This window comes from Hesperophylax consimilis, chromosome 19, assembly GCF_061612785.1.
Source record: "Hesperophylax consimilis isolate HC1 chromosome 19, BYU_Hcon_1.0, whole genome shotgun sequence".
NCBI classification, from domain to species: domain Eukaryota; kingdom Metazoa; phylum Arthropoda; class Insecta; order Trichoptera; family Limnephilidae; genus Hesperophylax; species Hesperophylax consimilis.
In genome coordinates this window covers 24,838,248-24,862,793 of record NC_142854.1, presented here as the reverse complement: position 1 = coordinate 24,862,793, position 24,546 = coordinate 24,838,248, and the positions used below count along the sequence as shown (strand labels likewise).

The following is a 24,546-nucleotide window of genomic DNA, read 5'->3' as shown; positions in this document are numbered from 1 at the left end:
AGATTTCTTCTTAATAAAATAATGTGGGTACTCCGTTACAATGCGTTTTTATTCAGGTAGCACAAGAGAACAATATAAGAGCTTGATATTGAAAAGAGGACGAGTTACAACAGACATGCCTTTTTATACATCTTGGTCATGCTGTCTCACTCAGATATGCCTGTCTCTTTCATACCGACAGACATACGTTCACCGCACTTAATATATAAAAATCTGCTTATTTGTTTGTGCTCACAAAATTCCAAAAGTAGGCAACTGATATTGCTGAAAATTTCAAAGTTTGTTCTTATTAGTGCCAGGAGTGGTTAGAGACTGGTTTGTTTGGTAGACAAATTCCTATACTTAACGCAATATATCTGCATTGGAATGATATACGGAGTTGCATTAAAGCCGATGTAATGTAGTTTTTTAACAGTAACATTGTGGTATACAGTAGTGAATGGTGGAAGAAGCCGGAGATGCCCGAGAAGAGGACATTAGCAATAGCGAAGTATTGCAGGGTCCACAGGTCTAAACATAATAATACCAAAACTCAAAGCAAATAACAGTAATACCATAAAATGTTAAGTTAGATTCAACCGGCTCGAATTATCATTCTTCATACCACGTGTCATAAGCCACGTGGTGCGAGAAGATTCAGAAATGTTACCTGGGAAAATCAATTATCTATATGAGCGTGAATGTTGACCATTGTATTGGAATTTCTCCGAAACGTGAGCGGGACTCATCAATGTCTCGGAACTCTTCGGCGAGGCGGAAATACCCGAAAAAAAACTATACATTTATTTGTTGCGCCGAGATGGCACCACTTTAGTTCACAGTTCGTATAAGGATAATTCCAACAGGCCAGTATAAACAAGTCGCAGTGACGACTACGACTGAAGTTTTCAGGCACATATAAGCCATAGCATTCCAAGAGGAATGGGCTATCAATGGAGTTATGCGCTATGTTAAAACTTAGTGTTGCAAGGTTTTCATAACATCTGATTTCTAGGCCAAATCTATTTGTTGCATCGAGTAAGTTCATACTGTGCACGAACCTCGGATAAGTTCCATGCAACTGCATATAGAATTATTATTTACCTGAGGAATTTTCAGCATATTTATTTATGTATTTAGTTTGGAGGCTTCTTCCTATAGTGCCATGCTTCCTATTATGCCATCATATTGCTTCCTATAATGTCATCGAACATGGCTATCATTGCATCTATGCCATTAAACTGTTGAGACATTCTGATGATAAATCCCAGGAGTTTATAGCAAGCTGGAGTGATACTTGACATGTGGTCTGAAAACGTTAGTTTAGTTTGGGATCAAAGACTATATGTACCAAGATCTTTAATGCTATTGTCTCAGTATAATAATAATGTGTATGAATAATGAACACATTTTGGTCCACAGTTTGGAAGAGTTAGTTCCAGCGGTACCCATCGAGCCCCCGTTGAAGGGCATCCAGATCCTGCTCATCATTTGCGCCATCCTGTTCCTGACACTGCTGCTCCTGGGTCTTGGAGTCAGCTATCTGTGCCTGCGTCGCACCACCATCCCACCGCACTACCGCCTGCCCTACTCCCGGGAAGGCTCGGAGATCACCAAGCTATCCGGCAGCAGTCTAGGTAAGTCAGACAATACAAACAAAATTGTTTCGGTATCAAAACAAAATGATCACGACTTGTCTAGAATTATTTACGTATGCTAAAACATTGATGATGTTTTGCAGGAAACCTGTCAGTGTTTGAGGGCGTGAAGATTCCGCGTGCGCATGCCCCGCTAGCGCAGGCCAGTTCCTCGGGCTCTGAGGGCCCCCCTCCATCCTCTGACACGTTGCCCTCCGACTATCCTAGCGAGTCGCACTCCGAGGTGGAGATAGATGTGGACACCCGCTCGTTACCGGGCATGAGGGAGGCCAGTGAAAGCGCCCACAGTGAAGGTACTGCGACTTTGCTAAACCATTTCACAAACACACCGGGAACCATTCTTTGGGTAATCAACAACGGAGACTCTTCGACTTCACCACAGATTCAGTACCCTTTTCTTTCCCAGAATGTCTTTTCTTTTATTTGTATGTATTTAGATGTATATATGGGATTTTTAAAAATATGGAATGGAATATTTTCCAGGTTACGGCGACTCCCACGAGATGCACATGTCCAACGCAATGGCGCTGGCTATGCCACCGCTTCGCGCGCCCCCACCGCCCGCCTTTGACGTGCAGGTGCGCGTGCGCAAGGCACCTCCCCCACCGCCAGATCGCATGAGCGACTCCACGAGCGTGCGCTCCGACCGCAATCTCTCCACCATAGAGGAGCAGCGCGAGGAGTATGCTCCGCCTCCACCACCGATGCAGGCGCGCCGCGTAGCCCAACAGCCACCCATCTATTCGCGCATCGTCAGGAAGAATGCACAGGCAAGTTGAAATATCGTACTGTTTAGTGAAATTATAGTAGTCATCCTCGGAGGCGGCTGTTCCATCGGGTCAAATGGTTATTGATCCCCAATATTTCAATAAAATATGTAAAATATTTAAAAAATCAAAACATTAATTTTAAAGTTTGTTAGCAGAAGCAAAATTTTCGTCGTGCTGATTCTATTTTCGTAATAACATCTTGTTTTTTTCAAAATTATATTTTTGTAAATTGCGAATTTTAAAACAGCGTGATGGTTAACTAAACTAACTAGTTTATTTAGTTCAAAATAATATACGGATAATTTTACACCCTTTGTACACCTCTATATATATTGTAACGTCATTGCTTGCACCTAAATAATAACAGATCTAACTAACTAACTAACTAACCATCACGCCGTTTCCCCGCAGGGGTAGGCAGGAGGGAGGACGGACCGCCAAACAACTCGGTCTTGGCACACACTTCTTGCCTCATTCACATTCATACATCGTCTCATACATACTCTTCTATTATTCTGACTCTTGACTATCCAGTTCCATGCCTCACTTCCATACATCAAGGTAGGTACCAGCACTCCATTGTGGACTGCTAACTTCGCTTCTTTGGACAATTTTTTGTTAGCGCCAACTGCGTTCAGTCCTCCATTAATGGAGTTACCTGCATTTACTCTTCTTTCAATATCTCTGTCCATTCATCTTTCAAAGGCATTTATCATTTACTTATAAAAATCACCCACCAATCTCCCCTTAGTATTCCTTATTTACTTTCTCTCAACTATTCTCGCATTTTCTCAGTTCTATACAAGTTCATAGACTTGAATGACTTCAATATTTGAGATTTCCTATTCCCGTATAGATTTCCCATAAAATTATAACCATCTCCCTTAACTTTAACGGCACATAGCACTCTCTTTAGGGTGAATTGCCTAAAACAAAAAAAAAATATATATCTCTGTCAGCCTTCCCATCTCTCGTAAACATACTTCCTAAATACACAAATTCATCCACCTGCTCCAAGTATTCCTCATTCACAGCTATATTGCACACTGTTTTCGTACTCTCTCTTTCAAACACCATTACTTTAGACTTACTTACATTCATCATTAACTCATTCTTCACGCATACTTCGTTCATCCTAGACACGAGAGAGTAAATTTTTACGTACAAAGTAGGTATGTGGGTTTGTGTATTTGGGGCGCAGGAGTTGGTAAATATGATGAGCCAATCTGCTGTCATCAATGTTTCAACGGATTATGTTCACATGTTCCAGGAATGGGAAGCCGCTGAGGAAATGGAGTCTGTGAGAAGACCACGTTCCATCGCTTCCCTGAACACGGAGATGACGGACACACACTCCGTCACTGAGATGGTAGATGACTCACACAGCAAACTATTCAGTGTCAAGGTAACAAACACAAAAACAAATTCGTGAAATTGGACCACTTTTTTATAAACCGCAAAGACAGGACATGTTTTTTTTGGGTGTAAAAAAGTTTTTAATCAGAAGCCAAAGAAACGTACGAACTTCACGTCATCAAAATTTATATCAAAATTAATGATCTATCAAAATTCTGACAAGGAGCAAACTCTTTTCTGTTTTATTGTTTAAATATGAATTCTTTACCTACCATACTGTCAGATATTGTAAAATTGTGACTAAAATTATTGTACAGTTACATTGTGCAAAAGTGCTTCTACTATCATGAAAAGATTTTTCATTGTACCTATTTATTTATTTATTTATTGATACATTACTCTACAGTACTTTACATTTCAATTCAGCAACGTTGGCCTCACTGGGTTGTTCACCCGTGCTGAGGCCCCCATTTTAAAATATGCGAATTTATACATTTAAACAAAAAACAACATTAAAATAAAGATAAATTTACATCAAAAATAATAATTAGAAATCAAAATCCAATTCTCACACCAAAATAAAAACATTAGAAGAGAATGGAAATCGGCACTTACAATGATCTATGTGCTTGTGCGTGCCGCTTGCCTTATACATTTTTTTGTGTTGCGTGTATATGTTTTATTCTCTTATGTTATAGAATTTTGGAAATATTGTCTTTTTTGTTCTTTAATCCATTTTTTTATTTTGTGTTTGAATTTATTTTTATTTTCCTCAATTTTTGTTTCAAGTGGAAGACTGTTGAATGCTTTAATAGCATGGTATTTATGGTGTCTTTGTCCAAAGGTAGTGTTTACCGTCGGAGTTTTTATGTTTTTTTTATACGCTTTTCTGACAGGTCTATTAGTGATATTTTGTGTTTGTTGGGGATTGTTTTTTTGGTCGAAAATGTAGTTTAGTAGAGTTTTAACATATAATTGGCGTATATCAAGTATGTCACAGCTTTTAAATATTTGGTCTGATATTTAAATATTTCCTATAAATGAAAAGTTGTCAGAAATGCAACGGAACTTTCAGTGTTGCTATATTAACCATTTGAATGCCGATGGGTCTCCGAAGAACATTTGAGCATTCTAATTTGATCCTTTGTTATAATTATTTGAGATGCGATTTTGACCTTTATGCTTTGAAAAATATATGATGAACAAAATCAGGATCGCTTGCATTGATGAAACTTTAGATTATACTTTTGATTTTGTGAGTGGAGCTTCTCTGACATGCTTCAGGTCTGCCATGCTGGCATGGTTGAGGGCTAATGGGTTGAATTAATAAATGTGATTGATTTTCCAGCGTCCAGCTCCACTTCCACCGCCGCAGATCAGAAGAGAAGAAGAACTTCAGCTGGAGAGCTTGGAGGCCATGCCCGAGACACCAATCCTGCCAGCCAGGTAAATTTTTTATTTTTTATTTTTTTTATTTTTTATAGTGAATACCTCACAAGAGTCCCAACTGCTCCCGTCTGGAGCCAGTGAGACTATGGCATCCCCAATTGGGGGATGTTGTGAGGCTGAAGGTAAGTGGGGAAGGGAAAGAGGAAGGTGGGGAAGTACCTGGCTATTCAGATCTAGTCACTAAACACGGCTAAAGCCGTTTGGAGCAACGTTTCAATTCTGAATGGTGGTCTTACACCAGGGCGATACTGGTAGTATCTTCCACTCTGGAACGTGCCGCAAATATACTATATATTATTTTAATTAATTAATTGTGAAATAACACAAATTAATCAAATAAAATTTATTTGCGCACGCCGGGTTCGAACCCGCGACCTTCGGAATGGCAGTCCAATGCTTTACCACTGGACTATGCCGGCCGTCACTGTTCTATATCCTGGAAAGCAATGTTTATAAGGGTCGTTACTTCTAGACTACGGACTATTCAAATAAAAACACAGGATAAATAATTCATCAAAGACAAAGCATGTATATATTATTATACGAGGCGTATCCAGAAAGTAAGTGTACTGAATTTTTGTTGGTTACAATTTTTTTTATTGAAACAAAAAAATTACATGGTCACCGTAGTACATATGTAAGATATTTTTCGACATAGTCGCCATTCCTCTCAATGCAGGTGGTGAAGCGTGGCATCAACTTTTTTATGCCTTCCTCGAAGTAGTTTCCCGCCAACCCCTTTGTCCACTTCTCCACCTCCTCCTTTACCTCCTCGTCCGTTGAAAACCTTTTTCCACCCATGTACAGCTTCAGGGAGGTAAAGAGATAATAATCTGAAGGTGCTAGGTCAGGGGAATGCGCGGGGTGGTTCAGGATATCCCATTTAAACGAGGCAAGCAGTTCCTTCGTGGCGTTGGCCGTGTGTGGTCTGGCATTGTCGTGCAGCAGGCTGAATCCCTTTGTCAGCATGTGCCTCTCCTCTTGTTTTGAATCGCCTTTCGCAATTTTTTTAGGGTCTCACAGTATCTTGCAGAGTTGATGGTCTCCCCTTGAGGCAGATATTCAATCAAAATTATGCCTTGACAGTCCCAAAACACGGATGCCATGATTATCTTGGCTGAAATTGTGTCACAAATGAAGGTCTTCCGCTCCGCTGATCATCATGCACAAATGTACGACCATTTTTAAACTCGCAATACCACTTTTACACACTCGTACTATTCATAGCTTCATCACCATATGCAGTTTTCACCGCATTATAAACCTCAAACGGAGGTTTTCCCTTTCAAACGAGATAACGGATGACGCCGCGTATTTCGCACTTGGCGGGAGATTGGATTGACATTTTTCACGAAATGTTTTGTCGCGTCGACACTTCTCAACGTACTGACCTTGAACTGGTCTCGTTGCGGAGGGGAAGAGTCAAGCTACACGGAAGTGTAGCCAACATGTCGAAAATAAAATTCGTTCGGTCGTGAGAGCCTCAGTACACTTACTTTCTGGATACGCCTCGTACTTAATGCTAAAATATAGCAATGACAATGGGAGAGTTAACTGCTGAAGTTTCCTAGCACTCAGAATAAATTAATTAAATTGTCCATTGATCCATAAATCTCAAACCCTTCCAGAAAGCCCGAGATCACCTCGCACATGGTAGATGACGTGTTCCTGCGCACAATCACAGAGCGTAAGACCATCGAGGATACGGAGCGCCACCGCCGCCTGGTGACGGAGTACCGCAGCGCGCCCGTGCCTCCGCCCGCCCCGCCAGCCAATTGGGATGTGACCATCCGCCACTACCCGGGTGAGGGCGATCCGAGGTGGGAGGACTTCTCAGACGTGAGCAGCGCCAGTGCTATGACCATTGCCTCGCGTTCTGAGGCACCACTGCCGCCGCAGAATTATATCGGTATAAATTATTTTCTTTAGAATCCCACAAGGTACCTTTCTGGGATCACTTTTATTAATAAGCTATAACTGCAGCCCCGTGTTCCGAGGCGCCGCTGCCGCCGCATAATTATATCAGCTTTTATTTAATGTGTTTTGGATTCCCCAAAGGTATCATTCTGGGACCACCACTATTTTTGCATTTTATGAACGATATTTGCTCTATTATTACAGTTTGTTATTTATAATATATGCTCGCCGGTGCCATGAACATTGCATTGCAATCTGAGGTACTGCAGTAATTCAAATGTTTTTTTTGGATTACCCAAAGGCACCATTCTGGGACCACATTTATTTTTTATTGTAGAAGTAGGATCTACATATTGTCTATATTATTACTTGTTCCTTTTAATAAATGTTTGCTGATGTCCTTAAATCCATCGGTATGCCTTGCACTGTCAAATTGATTGGTTACAAATTAAATAATGTACCTGTAGATATATATAAATAGAGAATGTGAATGGTAGAAGTCAGGGACACTCCAGGAAGACAAGGCATGGTCAAGTGAATCACATACTTGAGTCGGGCCATATCACGAGTCAGAACAACAGAAGGGTGTGTATAAGATAAGAAGAATTGAAGAAGTCAGAGGCGCCCAAGAAAATCAGCACAAAAGAAGAAGAAGAAAATATTAAATGATTTAAATGGTAAGATTAATTTCTGGGACTTATATCAAGGAAATAATATATTTGCAGTCTCGAAAACAATGAATAGTCCATGTAAGCACGATAAACAAGATGGAAATGATCAGTTTGAAGGTTACAACAAGCAAAGCAGATGGACGGAAAAATAATAAAAATAATGACAACACAAAGAGGAGAAAATATAAGATGAATACCCTTTTGTCATCACTATAATTTATAATTTGCTTGCAGGTTCCACCGGCCCACAGCTGTTCTCTCCTAACTTGGTAGGCAACGTTCTGCCCCAGCTGCCAGAGTTACCCCCTGCCAGCAACCCGCTGTACAAGGATGAAGAAGAACACCTGGCGCGTGCTACCGTCTCCGGCCCCGTGCCGCCCAACTGGGATGTACTGGTCAGAGTTCTGAGGCCAGAAGTGCACGAAGAGGTAACGAGAGTTTCTTTACATTCATTTAATGCAGGAGGCTCTGGGAAAAGATGAGGGTGGGCAGTTATATGAGGGTTAGTTTGTGTCCAGGAATAACGGATGTATGAATCCATACTTCCTACTGCGGTGCAATTGTGCAATGGTGGGGAGGTGACCTGGGCATACGTCACCCCATGAGCCTGAACACTCCATAACGACTTGGGGTGAGCAATGTCAGAGGTGTCGGTAATCCAATGTATGGTTCGCGGAGCGGCCTCCTCTTAAATTGTGCTACACCCTACACTCCTACCTCCTTCAATTCCTGTACTGACTCCCATCATTCCATGCCTCTCTGCCACGCATCAGGGTTGTTATCAGCACTCCATTGTGGACTGTTAGCTTCGTTTTTTGGACCATTTTTTATTCTCGCTGACCGCATACAGTCCTCCATTTTAGCCTTTCCATCTCTCATAAGCATACTCTTCAATCACTATTCACAACAACTGTATTGTGCAGTGTTTTCTTACTCTTTTAAACACCACGACTTATTAGGACTTACTTAGTTTTTCATGCATACTTTGTTTATCCTAGACACGAGAGATGATCTTCCATACTATTAGAAATCAGCACTGCAACATTAATTATTGCAAAGATATTGTTGTTGTTACCTATTGTTTTCCTCCAGATCTCGACGGAATATGAAGAGCACGAGTCCCTGACAATTGAGGAGCGCACTCGCTGGCGCCAGATAATCTCGCACAGCTCCGAGCTGCGGCGGGAGTTATCCCAGTGCTCTCAGCGAGAGGACTTCCAGAAAGTCAGCGAGGACCGGCGCTACAGCGGCCTGTTCCCTCAGCACAAGTGGGAGGTTATCCTCCGGATACTAGCGCCACCGCTGGACAAGCCCAAGGTATTAATCACTTATATCTCACCACTTACGCTTACATTAGCACTTACACTTTTCTCTATAGGCTCCGGTCAAGTGGAATCCATCTCGTCTCACGGCTAGATTCACAACTTTAGTCGACTTACGACTATCAACCTCACCCTAAAAAAATATAAAAGAAAAGAGGAAAATTGAGAAAAAAGAAGATATCCATATTTTCAAAATATAGTATTGCCTGTTGTATGCAGATGATGCGGTGCTGATTGCTAATAGTATGAATGATCTGCAGTCTCTCGTGTCTAGGATGAACGAAGTATGCGTGAAGAATGTGTTAATGATGAATGTAAGTAAGTCTAAAGTAATGGTGTTTGAAAGAGAGAGTACGAAAACAGTATGCAATATAGCTGTGAATGAGGAATACTTGGAGCAGGTGGATGAATTTGTGTATTTAGGAAGCATGTTCTAGGGAGATGGGAAGGCTGACAGAGATATTGAAAGAAGAGTAAATGCAGGTAACTCCATTAATGGAGGACTGAACGCAGTTAGCGCTAACAAAAAATTGTCCAAAGAAGCGAAGTTAGCAGTCCACAATGGAGTGCTGGTACCTACCCTGATGTTTGGAAGTGAGGCATGGAACTGGCAAAGAAAGGATGAAAGTAGTTTGAATGCTGTTCAAATGAGATCCCTGAGGCGTATGTGTGGTAAAACCATGTATGATCGTGTGAGGAATGTGGAGATCCGCAAAGAGTGCAAGGCTGATGTAAGCGTAATGAGTAAGATCAAGAAAGGGACGCTTAGATGGTTTGGGCATGTAGAGCGAACGAGCGAAGAAAGGAGTGTAAGGAGAATATACAATGCAAATGTGAATGGTAGCAGAAGTCGGGGACGCCCGAGGAAGACATGGCACGACCAAGTGAATCAGATACTTGAGTCGGGCCATGTCAAGAGTCAGAACAATAGAAGAGTATGTATGAGACGATGTATGAATGTGAATGAGGCAAGGAGTGTGTGCCAAGACCGAGTTGTTTGGCGGTCTGTCCTCTCTGCCTACCCCTGCGGAGAAACGGCGTGATGGTTAGTTAGTTAGTTAGTATAAGCCTTACTTCATTTTAAATATGTATTATGTAGCATAGGATTTATTTAAAACCTATAAAGTGAGATAAACTTAAATACTTATACATAAACCATTTTGCATCCAAATCGACGTTTCTTACCAATTTCGTGTGTAATTCTTAGTTTAAATCTCCCGCCAATGTCACCTGCTAGTTCCAAATGCATTCATCAGGCGGCGCCAGTAGTAGGGACGCTATAATTTATTTTGCGAAGGTCAAACACGTTTGGTTTGTTTACAAACATCAAATACCGTAAAATATCCTGTTTTTCAGTATTTGCGCAAAACTTAAATATTTTTTTCGAGGATATTAACAGTGCTACTGTTCGAACCCCGAAAATTGCGATAATACGCAGAAATTATTTAAAAAAAAACAAACTATAAAAAATAAATCTTTTTTTTTATTATTTTAATATAGATCATATGGGTTACATTAATACATACATATTTTGCAAAATATAATATTTAGGTTCATAATTGGTCATGTACACCTTATCAGAAAAGAGGAGCTCTTGTGCCTGATAAGGGAGCCACGATTCTTACTTAGATTCTTAAATGTAAACTATATATAATAATATATTTATATTTTTTTTTACTTTATATTTTTTACTATAAATTTTTAACTATAATAATTTTTTTAATATAAATATATATTTTTTAATATAAATTTTTTTGGAAAAAAAATTTGATTTTATTTATTTGTTCTTGTTGGTTCGTAATACGGCGCAATTCGGAAGGGAGATTATTGTAGTTTTTTATGGCTTGGTAAATATAATGGTTTTGCATTTGAGTTGTTTTAAAGATTGGCGTAATAAATTGATTTCCATTTCTCATCAGTTTGTAAAATTCTTGATATTCTGTGTTATTTTTTTCTTTACACATTTTTATAATTGAAGTTTGCTTAAATATATCATCAATATTTGATACTGGAAACAATTTAAAAAGCAATTTTGTTGGAAAAGTACAGTTTTTTTTAAGTATTACCTTTATAATAATTTTTTGCGAGACTTTTACTGAGTTTAGGTTGTTTTTATAAGATCCTCCCCAATGTAAACACACTTGCCCCGATTTGCTCAAAAATATAAAAAAAAGAATTTTAGAAGTATCCAACATCAAGCTTTGAGGTGTGAAAAAGAAATGTAATTATTATTATATTATACACTATGCAAAGTGGAGAAGAAAGAAAAATTATAGCTCAAAATCAAATTGATTCAATGATCGAATTGAAAGATAACTATAAAACGGAACTGTGGCAAAACAGTACATGATTTTAAAGCATAGGTTAGGCTGGGTTAGGTTAATTTTGTTTTCAATGATTCTTTTTTGTCTTTGAACCGATTTGTCCGAATGTTTCTTTAATATGTGTTGCTATTGCCCTAGGGCGGCCGCTACCGCAAGAAGTCAGACTGGGACACGCGTTCGCGCCGCAGCTCACTGCCGACGCTCTACGAGTACAGCGATAGCGATGCAGCATCCTCCGTGGCAGTACCCCCGTCCCATCACCAGGGGAGCGCGCATAGTCAGGATCCGCGCCGTCCCTCGCGAGCCAGCTGCCCCAGCGACCACCAGGACATGCGGTGAGACTGCACGCTGACATTGTGCATCTTTGATTCGACCTCACCTTCCCCCTAACCTCCCATATTCTGATTATTAACCAAATCAGAGAGAAATACAGAATTTAAATATGGCCACCGAATTTGTGTATTTTTACCATAGACATATGAATATTAGTAGACCTGCCCTAAGTGATTAAAAGCGTATTATTCCCCACTCCCCATACCGGTTCCATTGGAGACGGCTGGGCTCGCGTATGGCTTCCCGTGAATCTTGAGAATGTGACGTCATCATTCTTGTTCGAACTAGCGTCGAGCTATGGTCGAGGCATTTTATGAAATAACACGGCAGAATAGTGGCTTGTGATATGAAAACTTCTAAAAATAGATGTGAAAAAGAGAATAAACCCAATTGTCGTATTACATTCCATATGTAAGCATCATTTTAAGCTTATTCACGTCGTATAATATGAATCAGTTGTAGAAACATATACTATCACATCGAGCCAACATTGGTCGAATGTAGCGATTCTCAAGTGTGCGCATCGTTGTTACTGGGAAGTAAATTATGAACACTTATAAAAGTATCTTAACTAAATACGTAAACAAAATATTCGAGACTAGACTCGAAAATAGAAGAAATTTTTTTTTGCCGAATTTGGACTTCGCTAATTTGTTCATAACGTGGCGAGTAATTTGCGCTCCCATGTAAAAATGTCTATTCATTCAAAAGCAGATTTTACTTTTAAGAACTAAATGGTGATATTATAATGCGAGATGCCTATATACTGTCAGATTGATTTATTGACGAATCACAATCAGCTTTACCCCCTTCGTTCTTCAACAGTTGATTTTACCCCTCACCTTTAATTTCTAGTCTATATATTCATATGTCTGTGATTTTTACATAAGATTTGAGTTCAGTTCCCTCTAACCTCCCCTATACCGATTTTGACCCGAATTTGTGAAAATTTGTATAAATTCAAGATGGCCTCCGAAATTGTGGACAATTTGCTTTTGAATGGCATCTTGTGATCACTTGGCAGACGCAAGGTACTAAAAAGAGTGGGAGAGGCCAATACGAAAGGCGATTTGAGAATACTTCTCTCAATAAAGGTTTTCAATTAGGTTAGGAACATAACATAAGTTTTATTGGTAGAAAAAACTATCTCATTTTGCCAAAAGCTTCTAATTCAGCTGCGCCCCAACTTCCCCTTTACTGATTTTGAATTTATACAAAAATTATGAAACATAATGTACAAACATTCGAGATAGATACTTTCAAATTTATATGTACATATTCAGAGATGTGCTTTATTTCAAATAAATCCATTTTAAATGGAAATGCAAAATGCAAAATTGGTATTTTCCATTTTGCATTTTAAATGCTTTTCTCAATGCATTTTCCATTTTAAATGCTTTTTTGAAACATTCTTCCTACTATCTCCACTCATATTTTTTTCATAAGCTCCAAATATCAGTCGGTCCTCAACCTCGCTATGAGAGATAATTTACATTTATCAAGTTGCTCCCTGGTAGGAGCCCTGGCAATTGAGTGATACCATTACAAAAAATACTGATTCAAATTCTGAACATGGGGCCATGACGCTGTAATATTAAATGTTAGAGAGAAGTTTATATGTTTTTACGTTGGCAACATTAGTCCCGCGCAAATTTTTTGTGGTTTCATAATCTGTAGTCGTGGTGTTTTTGGATTTACCATTATGTAATATGTTTGTTCTACGTGATGTCCATTATTAAATGACAAAATTGGTTAAAAATTCTATAATTATTTTAATTGTTTGACCTGAGAAACCATTTTGCATTTTCAATGCATTTTGAAAATAGGTATTTTGCATTTTGCATTTGAAATGCCTTTCTAAAAACCATTTTGCATTTTGCATTTTCAAATGGATAAGTTTTGACCCATTTCCATTTTGCATTTCAAATGGTTTTGGGTACCCATTTTGCACATCTCTGTACATATTAGATAATATTAAATAACGTTTGAAATAATGTATCAACAGGTCAATGTCGGAGATGATGGTAGATTATGCACGCATGGACAACATGGACTCTCAATCAGAGGCCTCCATGGGCATGGCCTTGTCAGCTCGCTTCTACGACACCGACAGTGAGGCTGACAATGACTTCAGGATGCCCAGGTAAAAATATAATTATTTGATTATAAATACAGCGCCGTTTTTGTGGAAAAATCACCTCAAGGTGAAGTGAAATCAGTACCAGTTGTACCTAAGAGAAACAAACCTTAAAAAGAAAAGAAAATTAAAACATTTTTGAAATCTATCTCTATATATACGCACTTGAAGTGAAATGACACTAAACTGCGCTCTATAAATGCTATGTTATCATTATTATCTATCTAAATAACAATGTAAATGGTCATTATAGTGATTTGTTTTTGGGGTATTATGCCATGTTAGGCTACCCCCTTCTTTAGCCAACGTTTCGGACAGCATTGCTGTCTCCATCATCAGGGCAGATGTGTAATCTAACGCTAATGTCTAAATCTTAAACGTCAAAAAGTTCTATACCGATTGTTTTGAAATTTCGACATTCAAATATGCGTGTGTTTTTACATACCTATTTATATAGATGTCAACTGTGACAGTTGAAAACATGCTCTTTTTAAAAACAGATCCATCTGTTGGACGTAATAGCAACATGTGCTATTGTTTCTCTATCTGCGCAGACAGACTAAACCACGGCAACGCGTGGCGGGGTACAGCTAGTAAAAAATAAAATCCAAATTAATAAGGACTTGAAAAAATGAATTAATGGTTAAATAACACAAATTAATCAAATACAATTTACTTACACACGCCAGGATTTAGGTTGCTAGTGTGATTTCCTTAGACCTCGACCACGGATGCCACCAAATGAATTTCACAATCAACCAACGTTAATAAATTTTTCCTTATTTTTCAATTATTATTTAATCGCACCCTGCCACCTTTTAATGGCTGCACGTTTGACTTATCTACTCAACCTTTTAGCATGATACATAACGTAAAGCCATGCAATCATTGCTTTGCACAGGTGCTGTAATAATCAGCCTACTGCCAGTAACAGTTATTTTTAGTGGAGGTTTAATAAAATTGCCACTTATAAATATTCAGTTCGCAATATAATTCATACCCGAACTTGAAACTACACATAAATTGCCTTTGGTCTTAGAGCATTGTAACTCACTGCTATCCTAAACTAACTAACCATCATGCCGTTTCCCCGTAGGAGTAAGCAGAGAGGATGGACCATGTAATGGTCTGCCCTTTCTACTTCAAACTTTTCCTTCTCTTCTTTCTACGATAAATTTTTCTTAAGTCCCGTAGGTAACTTTTCCATAAGGCTTTGGTTATATATATATCCGGGGTAGGAAGGTCCTCCCTGCCGTCTTTTAATCCCTTGCCTCTCTCTTTATTACACACCCCTTCAAGTGTGTACATCCTAGTTTGTCTACGTGACGTACGACCTTGAACGTACTCATTTCACGTGACGGTTCAGTATAAAAAGGCTTCACCGAACGTTGTGTTGGGTTTTTGTTTCTCGGTTTAGAAACCTAGTTATCTATATATGTGTGGTATCCCTTGGTTCTTTTGAGATAGAGTGAGTTGAATTCATTACTGCTGTGTTTTAAAACCATTTTATAAACCTTATCTTCTAAGTCGCCTGCTCTCCCCCCACTAGCTACTCGATTCTACCTATCGTAGGGTAATGTGAATATAATAAAGTGTTAGATTTTATATATGTGATATACATACGATAAGTTTATGGTGTTAGTTGCCGGCGCCATCCATGTATATTTTTTTGGGAGGGGAAGGAGAGGAAAGGAAATGAATTTTTTTCAAGCTAAAATTGACTCCTCCTCTTACCAAACAAAACTGATGGATGATAATTTGAGCAAGGCGATCGATATCTGCGTGTCTGGATATCACAACCGGCCGGGTCTCCCCTTGTTCCAAATCGGCAACCTTCACGCCAGAATAAAGAAAACCAGGTCTCATCACCAATTTCAGAATTGCCCCAATCTCAAACACCTCCAGGATAACCTACTTTACTGAGTGTAGAAGGGGAAAGCCATGACATCCCTTGTCACGAATCTAGTCGCGAAAGTGTGACACGTGAGGTCCTAAGTTACGAGCCACCTCTAGAAAACATTGTAACTCCCACGTCGTCGGGGATTTACATCCCTTTCTAGGTCAATACATATATAACACACGACGATCTTGTCGACATTTTGCCCGCTTATTAACGATAGGTTGTGTGCCTACCCATTCAGCCAATTATCATGTGAGATATATGTAAGGTCTACTCGATATGCCAAATTTGGGATGAGGACTGTCTGTATTTTAATATTTGGTTCCAGTATTTATTTTATGAGGTTACTAGCATCCTCGTGTATTAGGTATGGGTAACTCCTACTGAATACCTATCCTCTCAGGTAAGGTATAAACGGATAATTGGTTTGATTTTTTGCATTTAATTTAAAGAGGCTGCCTACCTCTCGAAAGGTACCTGTTGAGAAAAGTTGTTCGGTTGGTAGTTTTATTTCGGAGATTACCATCTCCCTCTTCCGACTTTAGATTTGTTTTTGTGCATCCCAATTCGTTACTTAGAAAGTCAAACAATAGATGAAAAGTATTAAATTAGAAAAGTCAAATAACAGAAGAAAAGTTTTCATTTTGTTCCGTCTGGTTGCATCCGAACGCTTTCAATTCGGGACGGCATACGCTAGCAAAACTTCCCCTTTGACTGACTGTACCTGCGTCTTGTCCTATATATGAAAAGGTCGTTGACTCGTCTCTCGCTCACAGCTGATTGACGGTTCGCCTAGCACATCCCTGTTAATGATAACATTATTTGGGCGGCAGGTGTCGTAAACTTAGTTCCTGTACCTCGGTTGTATCCGTCTTTTAAAAAGGTCCTCTGAAATTTAATAAATAATATAAAAAACTCACCCAGTTAGGCACCTCTCATTCTCAGCGTGAAGCTTACCTGGTTACACTATATAGCTAAATCACTTTAATTTTCGACCTCCTCCCTACGCTTATAAAAGGGTAATTAAATATTCCTGTAAATAAAATTGTACCTCCCTAATCTGTTAGGATTCGAACCCACAGTTAATAATCCATTTGATTCTCTGGTTTTCGGTCTCCGTGGATAGAATGCCATCTCGCCAAATCAACAACTTAGCCCGATTAAACACTTCCTGCCTTTAAGTACATTCACTCTGTTTTAAAAACGCAACCATTATTTTTATTATTTTCATGTTTTTAAGACAAGCAATCTAGTTCGAACTGTATACGAAATCACGTTTAAATCAACACAACTTTATAACACAATCGCGATTGCACAACACCTGGCGCCCCTGAGGTGGGTTTTTACAAAACGGCGCTCTACAAATTATCCAATTATTATTATTGTCATTATTATTAATTGTTTCTCACTGAGTCGAACCACTTTCACTTCACACAAACACCGGATCAATAATCTTTCACTTTAATTCAATATTCCGCAATATTCTCTAATACCATTTGAATTCAATAATTAACTGTAATTTCAAACAACACTTCTGATTTGTATCCATTTCTCGGGGCTGTCAATGCACCCAAGTTCAAAACTCGACTGCCCGTCCCTGCGCCATGTCCCGTGTGAATGTGTTTACTCCAGGCCTGTCTGTCCATAAATCTCCCGTCGTTGTCTAAACAAAATTTTTTTTGAGCACGTTCGTTTCGTTTATTTTATGTGAGTGTCCAAAACATCACAGCCTCCCTTTAGTTCTAAGCCCAGCGGGTAATCTCGCTTCCTCGTGTTAGTCGATGGGATTAGAAATAACTATAGGTAATTTACGTTTCTCGAATACCTCTGTATTTATTTTTTATTTTTATTTTAAATTTTATTTTAATTCTTCCAAAATGTTGAGCGCCCCTGTTCTTCGTTTCTAACCTAGCATCTGTTTATTTTTTGGTTCCCGTGATTATCGGCTTGTTCTACTGGTGAGTTTTTTTCCGCCCTCAGCTTTTTCAAGTGTTTTTGTGTCTCTATGGGTAGAAATTCAATATGTCATGTCACACTTGTTTATTTTCGAATTTTAAACTCCGAGTTTTGTTTATTACATAATAGTACTTGACTTAACTTTGTGTTTTTTCATCTCAATGCGTTATTTGTATTATATTCGAGTGTTATTTATTTCCATGTTGATTTGTTTTTATTTTGTGTCCTCGGCTGTGATCCGATGGTTTTTTGTCCGTCTGTGTTATTTATGACTTAAACATTCTCTGCCTTTTAGATCTGGAATAAACAATAATTGTTTACAGTTATTCTAATATCAATGGTATAAAATATGCCATATACTTCACGATATCCGATGCAATGTTTATTTTAGATTTGTCCCAGCTATCTTATTCTTGTGTTATAATTAATCCGATTTCGATGTTTGTTTATCCTTTGGCTTCGTTGTTTATGAACATTTTAGATGTTTTTTGTCGTCACAATGAATTCAATGTTTTCCGGGTCTGTCTGTTTATTCTATTTTGCCTTTGAAGTACGATGTCTCTGTTATCATTTTTGACGATAGGTACCATTTCTTTTGCTGTTAATGTGAATTAATAAGGTTTATGAAATCCATTTTTTTTCTCAACAACAGTAATGAACTCAAGCCAGCTTTTATATCTATCTCTCCTGGTTTGCGGCATCAGATGTAATGGTCTGCCCTTTCTACTTCAAACTTTTCCTTCTCTTCTTTCTACGATAAATTTTTCTTAAGTCCCGTAGGTAACTTTTCCATAAGGCTTTGGTTATATATATATCCGGGGTAGGAAGGTCCTCCCTGCCGTCTTTTAATCCCTTGCCTCTCTCTTTATTACACACCCCTTCAAGTGTGTACATCCTAGTTTGTCTACGTGACGTACGACCTTGAACGTACTCATTTCACGTGACGGTTCAGTATAAAAAGGCTTCACCGAACGTTGTGTTGGGTTTTTGTTTCTCGGTTTAGAAACCTAGTTATCTATATATGTGTGGTATCCCTTGGTTCTTTTGAGATAGAGTGAGTTGAATTCATTACTGCTGTGTTTTAAAACCATTTTATAAACCTTATCTTCTAAGTCGCCTGCTCTCCCCCCACTAGCTACTCGATTCTACCTATCGTAGGGTAATGTGAATATAATAAAGTGTTAGATTTTATATATGTGATATACATACGATAAGTTTATGGTGTTAGTTGCCGGCGCCATCCATGTATATTTTTTTGGGAGGGGAAGGAGAGGAAAGGAAATGAATTTTTTTCAAGCTAAAATTGACTCCTCCTCTTACCAAACAAAACTGATGGATGATAATTTGAGCAAGGCGATCGATATCTGCGTGTCTGGATATCACAACCGGCCGGGTCTCCCCTTGTTCCAAATCGGCAACCTTCACGCCAGAATAAAGAAAACCAGGTCTCATCACCAATTTCAGAATTGCCCCAATCTCAAACACCTCCAGGATAACCTACTTTACTGAGTGTAGAAGGGGAAAGCCATGACATCCCTTGTCACGAATCTAGTCGCGAAAGTGTGACACGTGAGGTCCTAAGTTACGAGCCACCTCTAGAAAACATTGTAACTCCCACGTCGTCGGGGATTTACATCCCTTTCTAGGTCAATACATATATAACACACGACGATCTTGTCGACATTTTGCCCGCTTATTAACGATAGGTTGTGTGCCTACCCATTCAGCCAATTATCATGTGAGATATATGTAAGGTCTACTCGATATGCCAAATTTGGGATGAGGACTGTCTGTATTTTAATATTTGGTTCCAGTATTTATTTTATGAGGTTACTAGCATCCTCGTGTATTAGGTATGGGTAACTCCTACTGAATACCTATCCTCTCAGGTAAGGTATAAACGGATAATTGGTTTGATTTTTTGCATTTAATTTAAAGAGGCTGCCTACCTCTCGAAAGGTACCTGTTGAGAAAAGTTGTTCGGTTGGTAGTTTTATTTCGGAGATTACCATCTCCCTCTTCCGACTTTAGATTTGTTTTTGTGCATCCCAATTCGTTACTTAGAAAGTCAAACAATAGATGAAAAGTATTAAATTAGAAAAGTCAAATAACAGAAGAAAAGTTTTCATTTTGTTCCGTCTGGTTGCATCCGAACGCTTTCAATTCGGGACGGCATACGCTAGCAAAACTTCCCCTTTGACTGACTGTACCTGCGTCTTGTCCTATATATGAAAAGGTCGTTGACTCGTCTCTCGCTCACAGCTGATTGACGGTTCGCCTAGCACATCCCTGTTAATGATAACATTATTTGGGCGGCAGGTGTCGTAAACTTAGTTCCTGTACCTCGGTTGTATCCGTCTTTTAAAAAGGTCCTCTGAAATTTAATAAATAATATAAAAAACTCACCCAGTTAGGCACCTCTCATTCTCAGCGTGAAGCTTACCTGGTTACACTATATAGCTAAATCACTTTAATTTTCGACCTCCTCCCTACGCTTATAAAAGGGTAATTAAATATTCCTGTAAATAAAATTGTACCTCCCTAATCTGTTAGGATTCGAACCCACAGTTAATAATCCATTTGATTCTCTGGTTTTCGGTCTCCGTGGATAGAATGCCATCTCGCCAAATCAACAACTTAGCCCGATTAAACACTTCCTGCCTTTAAGTACATTCACTCTGTTTTAAAAACGCAACCATTATTTTTATTATTTTCATGTTTTTAAGACAAGCAATCTAGTTCGAACTGTATACGAAATCACGTTTAAATCAACACAACTTTATAACACAATCGCGATTGCACAACACCTGGCGCCCCTGAGGTGGGTTTTTACAAAACGGCGCTCTACAAATTATCCAATTATTATTATTGTCATTATTATTAATTGTTTCTCACTGAGTCGAACCACTTTCACTTCACACAAACACCGGATCAATAATCTTTCACTTTAATTCAATATTCCGCAATATTCTCTAATACCATTTGAATTCAATAATTAACTGTAATTTCAAACAACACTTCTGATTTGTATCCATTTCTCGGGGCTGTCAATGCACCCAAGTTCAAAACTCGACTGCCCGTCCCTGCGCCATGTCCCGTGTGAATGTGTTTACTCCAGGCCTGTCTGTCCATAAATCTCCCGTCGTTGTCTAAACAAAATTTTTTTTGAGCACGTTCGTTTCGTTTATTTTATGTGAGTGTCCAAAACATCACAACCATCAAACAACTCAGTCTTTGCACACACTCCTTGCCTCATTCACGTTCATACATACACTTCTGTTATTCCAAGTTCTACTATTCATATTTGCATTGTACATGTATTCTCCTAACACTCTTTTCTTCATTCATTTGCTCTACATGCCCAAATTATTTAAGTGTGCCTTTCTTATTCTTACTCAATACGCTTACATTCTTTGCATATCTCCACATTTCTCACATGATCATATATGATTTTACTACACATACGCCTCAGGGATCTCATTTCTAAAGCATTCAGTCTACTTTCATCCTTTCTCTGTCAGTTCCATGCCTCACTTCCATACATCAGCGTAGGTACCAGCACTCCATTGTGAACTGCTAGCTTCGCTTCTTTGGACAGTTTTTTGTTAAGTATCGACTGCGTTCAGTCCTCCATTAATGGAGTTACCTGCATTTACCCATCTTTCAATATCTCTGTCAGCTTTCCCATCTGTCGTAAACATACTTCCTAAATACACAAACTCATCCACCTTCTCCAAGTATACTAATTAATTAATTAATAAATTAATTTGTTAATTATTTCCCCAGAACCTCGAGTATACTAACTTGTGTAACTTACGTCCTTTAGAACTCTGAGCCAGCGCTCCTTGCAGCGCTCGCTGAGTCAGCCCAGTTTGGTACGCTCCGCCTCCGAGTTTACGGAGCGCTGGGCCACGCACGAGATGGATGATGGAGACAACACGGACGACGAAGACGAGCAGACCCCTCGCCCAATCAGGAGGCTCAACCAGCAACAAGGTAGCTAACCAATAAACCACTTAAGCCTATAGTTACGCAAATATCCGATACTCGGCGGTTCATACAAGATAAATGAACCATTAAAAACTTATGCCGAGATCATAAGAGGACAATGCAGGAGACAATACAATATTGTACTGTCTCACCTCTGTAACAGCCTCGACCGTTCAGGATAGGACAATGAAACATACACGAAAAATATTAGGTCTTTTATGCCAAGATGTATTGTGGTGTTCCATTTACGCTACAATTTTTAGCCGAAATACGAAACCCGAACGCTGAGAGCCGCGATACTTACGCGTTGAGCGACTGGCTATTGTCCATAGGCGTTAACACATGGACAACGCAGCCGTGCACGGTGGTGGGGTTTAGTCACTATCCTGTGGAGATAGCTTGCCTGTGTATCTCTGGGACAATATTTTGGTTCATTGTCTTGTCCACCACACTACTATTCACACTAGGATAATGGGTCTGGAACAGAGACAAGACAGTATTGTCCTGTCCTCATGTGAAACCTGCATAAAAGACTTGTTATTGTCTCTCAAAAAGTGACAAACAAACACTTATGCTTCCCGTAAATTCTTAATTCAAACATATTGGTCATGTATGACAAAGATAGACAAAGAATATGTGCGAATGAACGAAATAGATACAGGAACGGGCAGCGTTTATGTACTTAAAAGTTGCGTTGAATACGACATTCTACATCATGGAAGTGATGGAGATGACAACAAGCTTACTCGCTTACACTAAGACGAATACGGGACGCTATATGAGACAACCTACTGCCAGTAGGTTGTCCTTATACGTATATGTTGCTATGTTCACATGTCATGAAAAAAAAGCCTTTTTTTTACCCCTTAGTTACCGAATTTTTACCAGTTTTGTACCACTGGTTTCCGGGCATAAATAACATGAAAAATGTGCACCTAGAATACAACGCCTTTTATAAGTTACATCCTTTTACTTTTGATCCATCTTGTTGCTGCCATTTAAAGGAATTTCCATCATAATTGCCGCACCCTCCATTTTTTTTATCAGGATGTGCCAATTTATTGTTTCATCTACATTTATCTATGAATTTCTTAACCAATTTTATTATTTTATTTTAGGAGATCACCAACACCTTTCCACATTCCAATCGACCGAAGTTAGAACCTTCCAAGCCACAAAGGGGTGGCCACGACCCAACTGAACACAAGGACCAACGATTCGGGTCACGACCCAACATGATCCACGCTTTAGGGTCGTAACCCAACAAATAGGGTCGCGATCCAACAGTTAGGGTCATGACCCGATAGACAGGGTCATGACTCTTAATTTAGGGTTACTCCGACCCATCCAACTGCCATAACACTCTTTCCAGACCGACTACTCAAGAAAATCTTCGTCTTTATAAAAATGTACATTTTGTTAAACAAATTGTTTTAAGAAATTTTTTTCACAACTACGAAGTTTGCTTTTGAAGTTATCTGGATGGAATATAATACTAGGTTTGAGTATATATTTTTTATGAATTATGAACATAATTATGATTGCGTTCTTCAAGTTTAGATCAACAGCCGAAATTCAATTTTTTAATCTATCGAAAATGTTTGTTTGTTTGAAATCTTATATCTCTGAAATTTCTTCAACGATTGCTTTGAAACTTTGACACAACATAGCGTTCGAGTACGCGTGTGTTTTAATATGCCTTTATTATATGAGTCGTGTAATTTCTATACCCGCTATATCAACTTTCATTGATTTGGAGAAAACCGCAAAAAACTGTCACATCTCTAGCGTACATAAGTAAATGCATTACAATTTTTTATATAATGAATTGGAGTAATAAAATTTCGAAAAGCATTTATTTTTCTATATATGTCTAGCAATAATTAAGTTATTTTGATAAATAAAATGGATATAGCGGATTTTGATACTCACTTCGTGATTTTGAAAGTCAACTGAGCCGACATGGCGGGTTTAGAAACACACGCGTAGATCATTTTGACACACGAGCGTGGCGTCAGAGCGGCGGCCATATTGTATTTTGGCAAAATAACTGCTTGTGATTGGTTGAATCCGATATAACAGGTTTTGATAGTAACTTTTTGTATGATATAGCGGATTTGGTTTCCCACTCGCATTTTTAACATGGTTTTTGGTTGTGATAAGGAGAGTTTTGAAACTCAATTTTAGGCTCCTCTTGTTGCTCGCAAAAATGAGAACAAGATGTCATACTCAGATCATTTTGTCAAAAATCGGATATAGCGGGTAAAGAAATTATAGGATTCAATTAATACAATGTATTATAAGGGGATCAGAGCTGGCCCTGAGTCAAATGGCATCTGGCGCTGGTAAAAATCTCAAGGGAACTGTATTAGGTGTTAGGTATTAACAGTGCCTTGGCACCTTGGCGCCTCGGCAAGTCGGCACTCAGAGCAGACTGCTCCTTTTGCACCTGTACAGGGCCGGCCCTGCAGAGGATTAGGAAGAGACATCAGACAACCATTCACATTATTTTATAATCGTTTCTTCTCTCTCTGTCAATTGTTGCAATTTTAGGACTCGTGTTTCTTCGTGTTGGAGGTTTGCTATCATCAATAATTGTATTTCTTATGTGTTTTACATCACATGGCTGTTGATCGCATCTTAGAATATAAATCTGCTATTTAAAATATATTTCCAAATTGTAAATTTCTTCTGACAAATGACTGGGTGTGTTAAGCATTAAATAAAACGTAGTGAAATCATAATTTAAATCACCGCACACCTTTACAGCACGATTTGATCAGT

General features: G+C 38.8%; 1 protein-coding gene across 2 annotated transcripts in view; it reads left to right on the top strand.

Annotated features, from left to right (window-relative positions):
- Positions 1-23,243, top strand: part of LOC149415034 (uncharacterized) — a 155,176-nt gene extending 131,933 nt beyond the window's left edge. For both annotated transcript variants that reach the window (XM_089643548.1, XM_089643549.1), the window contains 12 exons: positions 1,402-1,616; positions 1,721-1,930; positions 2,121-2,407; positions 3,678-3,812; positions 5,112-5,209; positions 6,841-7,121; positions 8,035-8,228; positions 8,893-9,117; positions 11,585-11,781; positions 13,785-13,922; positions 21,599-21,768; positions 22,881-23,243. In XM_089643548.1, the coding sequence (XP_089499674.1) occupies positions 1,402-1,616; positions 1,721-1,930; positions 2,121-2,407; positions 3,678-3,812; positions 5,112-5,209; positions 6,841-7,121; positions 8,035-8,228; positions 8,893-9,117; positions 11,585-11,781; positions 13,785-13,922; positions 21,599-21,768; positions 22,881-22,963 (2,233 nt within the window). In that variant the 3' untranslated portion in view covers positions 22,964-23,243. The remainder of the gene's footprint in view (positions 1-1,401; positions 1,617-1,720; positions 1,931-2,120; positions 2,408-3,677; positions 3,813-5,111; positions 5,210-6,840; positions 7,122-8,034; positions 8,229-8,892; positions 9,118-11,584; positions 11,782-13,784; positions 13,923-21,598; positions 21,769-22,880) is intronic.
- Positions 23,244-24,546: the final 1,303 nt, after the last annotated feature.